The 6,617-nt window shown below is 46.2% G+C and overlaps 1 protein-coding gene across 1 annotated transcript; it reads right to left on the minus strand.

Moving 5' to 3' along the window:
- Positions 1 to 219: 219 nt before the first annotated feature.
- Positions 220 to 6,353, minus strand: LOC132386379 (NACHT, LRR and PYD domains-containing protein 3-like). Its single transcript, XM_059958630.1, has 4 exons — positions 3,163 to 6,353; positions 2,091 to 2,177; positions 1,770 to 1,937; positions 220 to 949 (listed from the first exon to the last, which is right to left on the minus strand). Exons 1-4 carry the CDS (start codon positions 4,920 to 4,922, stop codon positions 862 to 864), a joined length of 2,103 nt encoding a protein of 700 aa, XP_059814613.1. The 5' UTR covers positions 4,923 to 6,353; the 3' UTR covers positions 220 to 861.
- Positions 6,354 to 6,617: the final 264 nt, after the last annotated feature.

Below are 6,617 nucleotides of genomic sequence, written 5' to 3' on the forward strand. Positions count from 1 at the left end.
GTTAGTCGATGTTTTTAACTCTCTTTGGGGGCAGTTAGCCACGGTGGGGGTAGCATGGAGATTAGATCCTGGGCACCAGACTCTTCCAGTCCGACCTCCCTCAGCCTGGAGCTGAGACGCTACTGTGTCAGTGTGAGTTGCTCCGAACCACTGTTGCAGTGCACAGGGTGCGGGGGGCAGCAGAAACCTCAAATAAAACTCGAGTCCGGCACCAGGACAGGAAGTTACAGCGGTTTATTGATTTCATCATGACAAATGTAAATTAAAGAATGTGTGAACTGCTGACGTGCGGGAATAAATAACCTGCTCCCGACTCACTCAGTCACACAAAATTAACTGACCGGCGACAAGGAGTGACCGGTTGAATAATCAGTCGCGTTTCTCACCGTCACTCTGCATCGGGGAACCGATGATTATAAAATCACACTTCAGGGACGTGTCCGGGATCGCTGCAGATCCAGGGTCACTGCCGAGGGATTTGTCCATTTAACATCATTATATCGGCCAGGCTGCCGAATGCACCGTCCTCAGCAAAGGGAGATATAGGATCCTCTCCCGGGATAATTCCACCCCGGGACACCGGTGTCCCAGACTGAGCCCCGGAACCCAGACTCTTACTGTCTGTGTAATTCCACAGAGTCTCATGTGGGGAGTCCCTAACCAGCACATCCGGTGGAAACTGCGCCGCCGGACAATAGGCGGAAATACGTCACTGCGGGAGAATGGAAAGTTCCGTTAATACCGTTGGGAATTACACCTGGCGTGTGGCAATTGAAGGTAAGAGTGGCAGTTAAAGGGTAGTGTGCGAATTGGCCAAAATGTCCCCATCCCGCGGGCGGGGATGTTCACACATTCAGATGTTCACAGGATCACTGTCAGTCCGGGTCTGGGTACCTGCAGAGATCTCAGTTCCTTCCCCCCGGTCTCACTGAACTGATTCCACCCCAGCCTGCAACAGATGGGAGAATAAAGATGAAATAAACAGATTACACAACAGTGTCAGTAACAGGGGACTGGGGTTAATGTTTCAACAACACACACAGACAAATATCACCAAAAAACCCGCGGATCCGCTGATATTTTGTCACAGTGAACATTAACACAGAACATAGAATAGTACAGCATATTACAGGTCCTTCAGCCCACAATGTTGTGCCGACCTTCAAACCCTGCCTCCCATATAACACCCCACCTTAAATTCCTCCATATACCTGTCTAGTAGTCTCTTAAACTTCACTAGTCTATCTGTCTCCACCACTGACTCAGGCAGTGAATTTTAGGCACCAACCACTCTCTGAGTGAAAAACCTTCCTCTAATATCCTCCTTGAAGTTTCCTCACCTTACCTTAAAGCCAAGTCCTCTTGTACTGAGCAGTGGTGCCCTGGGGAAGAGGCGCTGTCTGTCCACTATGTCTATTCCTCTTAATATCTTGTACACCTCTATCATGTCTCCTCTCATCCACCTTCTCTCCAAAGAGTAAAGCCCTAGCTCCCTTAATCTCTCATAATCCATTCTCTCTAAACCAAGCAGCATCCTGGAAAATCTCCACTGTACCCTTTCCAATGCTTCCACATCCTTCCTATTGTGAAGCGACCAGAACTGGACACAGTACTCCAAGTGTAGCCTAATCAGAGTTTTATAGAGCTGCATCATTACATCGCGACTCTTAAACTCGATCCCAAGACTTATGAAAGCTAACACCCCATAAGCTTTCTTAACGGCCCTATATACTTGTGAGGCAACTTTCAGAATTAGCACAAACACTCACTCGATCCGCTCCAGACACGGGAGGGTCAGTATGAGGCGTCGGAGAGCGGGGACAGATCCATCTGTCAGCGAGTTTAATCCCAGGTCCAGCTCCGTCAGTGATGGTTTTTTACTGAGAGCGGAGACGAGATCCTCGACACCAGAATCTGTGAGACCGACGCCCTTCAGCCTGGAGATGAGAGAGAGAGTGAGGGTGAAGCACACAGAGACAGGAGATGGTACAAATCCCCAGTTTATCAGTAACACAATTACTGATCACATTAATGTTCAATGTCAGACACTCAGTGACTGTAAACACAATCTCCCACAGTCTGATACTTACCACAGTTTCTGTATTTTACACTCCGGGTTCCTCAGAGCCGCAGACACCAGTTTCACTCCTGAATCTCCCAGGACATTCTGCCCAACTCTAAACACAAACAGACAGATTGATGAACAAAGTGATTCAAACCGTTGGTCTGAGGGAATTTCTCTCACTCGGATATTTCAGCATACATTAAACTCTTCAGTATATCACTGAATGGAGTTCCTATCACTGTCAATGTCCCTCACTGACCAGCTCCAGGTTATTGCCCCAATGTCAGAAATGCAGTCTGTCTTATTCCTCGATGGATAGTAAAGGGTTACTGACAGGGTCAGAAGGGGCAGGGCCGCGGGATGGGAGAAAGTCCCACAGTGAGAACGATTTGTGAATGTGGAAATGTCAATGGGAGTTTGTGGAAGAGACCCCACCTGAGGAAAAGGGACAGAATCACAAAAGCTACAGGAGGAAGGGGAATGGGAAAGAGACCCTAAAGGAGGAAGTGGAGTTGGGAAGATATCTCACACAGGAAGAAGGGAGATGGGGAAGAAAAATCACACAGGAGGGAGGGGGTGGGGCAGAGAGATCCCACAGGAGGAAGGGGAATGCGGAAAAGAGATCCCACAGGATGGCATTTGTCACAATTCTTCACAATCGGGGAAGGGCCGTGGGAGGACAATCTCACAATGGTATTTCTTTCCTTCTCGCCGGGACAGTCTGCTGACGGTCTCTTGTCCCTCACCGGGAAGGGGGTGTGAATCTCTGACCCTCCTGCTGCAGCCTGTGCCGATGTGGGTGCCAGTAACAGTGAGAAGGAACATTGTCAATGGACGTGTCACAGGCAGCGAGAAACACGGCCATTCCTGTGATTTACTACCATTAATCCAATGGCCGTTGTTCACTGATCTGATGAAGTCTCCAACACCCCTTCACAAGGAGCGACAGAACCCTCCCGTCCTTGGGGAATTACTGACTGATCCCCTGGGCATTTGACACAGTTCTTCACTATCTTATTTACTACAGTTTTAAACAAATCCCTTTTCCTTGAAACAACACAGTGGACTGTTTCACAGTTAGAGATAAATCAGGTTACTTCAACTCCTGGCACTTCTGCAGCCCAGGTCCCAGCCGCTGGATTCCTTCATACTGAACGTGGCAGTATTCAAGGTCGAGGTGTTTTATTTCATCACAGAGTCCGATGACATGAGACAGGACCGCGCAGTCAATCGGGGTCAATGTCATTCCATTGAATGAAAGAGTTTTCACAGATCCCAGTGTGGCCTGAGCCAGTCCACGATTCTGAGACTCAAACAGGTAGTGCAATGTGTTCAGGAGGCTCCTTTTACCAGCTTCACTCCTCGTGTTTCCAATCTGGCGTTTAATCTCCCCCTTCACCCAGTCAATCACCCGGCAGGTTGTTTGATGAGGAAATGGACCCAGAAACTCCTCCAGGCCCCGAGCTGTCATTGGGGAGGAGAGACCAGCAACGAAACGGAGAAATACCTCAAATCGCCCATCTGTCGTGCTGTGGGCTTCAGTGAGGAATATCAGGATATCCCCGGGATGTGGATTCAGGAATTGTGCGACTGCAGCTACAAACTCTTGGATGGTGAGGTGTGGGAATGTGTACACCACACTCCGGGCAGAATTCTCTCTCTCCAAAAGCTCCATCAGGAACCCTGACAGGAACTGGGAAGGCTGCAGATTGTACTTGATCAAATCTCCATCTGTAAACACAATCTTCCTCTCGGACACTCCTCTGAAGGCCATCTGACCAACCCTGAGTAATACATCACGGGGGTTCTCAATCTCACGGCCGTGGTTTTTCAGGATGTTGTAAATATAGTAGGAGTAGAGTTGGGTGATGGTCTTGGGAACTCGCTGCGGGTCCCTGACTCTTTGTGTGAAGAAGGGGCCCAGTGTCAGAGCGAGGATCCAGCAGTAGGAGGGGTTGTAGCTCATGGTGTACAGGATCTCATTCTCCTTCACGTGGTTGAAAACAGCTTCCGCTACCGTCTGATCTTCAAAATGTCTGATGAAATATTCCTTCCGTTCCTCACCAACAAATCCAAGGATTTCAGCCCAGACAATGATCTTGGCCTTTTCCAATAAATGTAACGCAGTGGGACGGGTGGTCACCAGCACTGAACACCCTGGGAGCAGCTTGTGCTGGATTAAACTGTACACAATGTCCGACACCTTGCACTTGAATTCAGGATCTGTACATGTGGACTGAGGTTCTCTGTCTCTCCGACTATCAGAAAAATCAATTTTGTCATTGAATTCATCTAAACCATCGAATATAAACAACAATCCCTCTGGGTTCTTCCAGACCTCTCTCAGGATATTCCCAAAGTAAGGATACTGATCCAGAATCAGTTCCCTCAGGTTTATTCGACAGTTAATGGAGTTTAAATCCCGGAATTTGAAACTGAAGACAAACTGGAATTGTTGGTATATTTTCTCCATGGCCCAGTCATATTCAATCTTTTGTACCATTGTTGTTTTCCCAATCCCCGGGACTCCGGCCACTGCTGCCGAACTCCCAGATTTGGATTTACTCTGGGAAAAACTGCTCTGGATCAACTGATCAGTCGGAATTTTTTCTAGCTCTCTGCGGAGATGTTTCTGTCTCCACTCCTCGTGGTCTCTGCCTCTTGCCAGCAGCTCATGTTCCACCAGTCTCCGATCTCGAACAGTAGAAATGACCGTGAGCTCAGCGTATCGATCAACCAGCTGGAAAACCTTCACCTTCTCCCTCATCAGGATCGTGTTCACTCTCAGTGTTTCAGTTTGTGCCCGCAGAGTCTCCTTGTGTTTCTGTTGAACATCTTCCATGGGGACAGAGAACATAGTAAAAATGTTAAATAGCTCAACTGACAAAGAATATTATAACCTCATTTCAACATTCAGTGTTTGAGATTACATGAATTAGATTCATACTTCCATGGATATTAGGACAAAGTAAAATTCTTTTCACAGACACCGGAATTGACAGAGATGAAAGTCCCAGAAAATGTGTAATCCTCATATTCTGACTTGTGAAGGTGAACATTCCCCTGATATCCTATTGCAATCCTGACTGCACTTCCGTTGCAACAACATGCCACTATATTTAAACCATTGTTTGCCTCATTAACAGACGATGTTAATGTTGATCTAGTGTGGACATATGGAGAGCAGGACACTGTGCACTTTGGCAAAGCTGCACACTGGGGAGTCACAGGTGTCTACTGCTCTTGCATCAAAACAGGAGCAGAATATGTGGGAATATGAGGTTTCGGATCGATAACCCATCGGAACAACAAGATTGAAAATGTGTGGTTTTCAGTCTCAGTGATGGAGGAGCGGAGGAAAGCTGGAAAGGAATCTCCGTGACTGGCAGAGACCATAAGCATCTCAGTGGTACACACCGTGTGTGTGGAGAGGGTGGGGAAGTTTTGGCAACTGCTACTGATCAGTCTGGCAGGTGGAGTGTGGGGAACTGTATTATGATACCTCCGCCTATCAGAGTCGACCATGGACGTTGCATCCCAGCTGACTAGATACGCAAGCCAGGACATTCTTCCATTGGTTAACTTGCTTCTCTTATGAAAGTTTCTTCATTTCTATGTGTTATGCTTTCAATTCCATTCAGTGATGTGTACCCTTTATCAGAATTGCATATGCTTGTATGGAGTGCTGAATCCTCCTTGCGTTGATGAAAATATATCCTTAGAACTAATTGTGGATTTCAGAAATGGCAAGATGAGGGAGCACAACACACCAATCCTCACAGAGGGATTTGACGTGGACAGAGTAAGCAATTTCAAGTTCCTGGCTGTCAAATTCTCCGAGTATCTAACCTGGACCCAATATATCTATGCAGCTACAAAGAAGGCAGAACAAGTGGCTATACTTCATCAGGAGTTTTCAACATCACTCGAATATAACTGTAACTGGCTGAATCACCGTCTGCTGCATGAGGACTACTGCACAGGATTGGAGTAAGGCGCACACTCAACGATTCAGGAACAACTTCTCCTCTGCCATCCAGTTTCCGAATGGACATTGAACCCATCGATCATGTCTCGCTAATCTCTTTTTTTATTTCTATTTCTACACTACTTATTTAACTTAATATTTTATATAAACACACATATGCGTAGTTATATATGCTATATATGGTTTCTTTGGAACTTAGTTCCATTATTTGAATAAATTATTTTAGCTTTACTGATGCAAGAACAACTAATATCCAATCATTCCTGTATAGCTGTGTCAAAGTATAAGTCGTTTTTTTTTCCTGATACCTGATTCTTGTCTGTTTCAGTAAATAAGAACGCGGGTTTAAAACTAGACAAAACTATAGTGGGCTTTGTAAGTCGCTCTGAAACATGCCTCCATTTATTTTGATAACAGTGGTTGTTCCTTTGCAGATGTTAATAGAGCGTTTCAGAAATCTCACAAAGATTGCGTGTATCTTAAATATATTAGAAACTTCTCTTAAACACGCGAGGACAGAATCAAATGGTTTTCGATAGGCAATATAATATTGAAAATGTTCTG

This window comes from Hypanus sabinus, unplaced genomic scaffold, assembly GCF_030144855.1.
Source record: "Hypanus sabinus isolate sHypSab1 unplaced genomic scaffold, sHypSab1.hap1 scaffold_1129, whole genome shotgun sequence".
Lineage (NCBI taxonomy): Eukaryota > Metazoa > Chordata > Chondrichthyes > Myliobatiformes > Dasyatidae > Hypanus > Hypanus sabinus.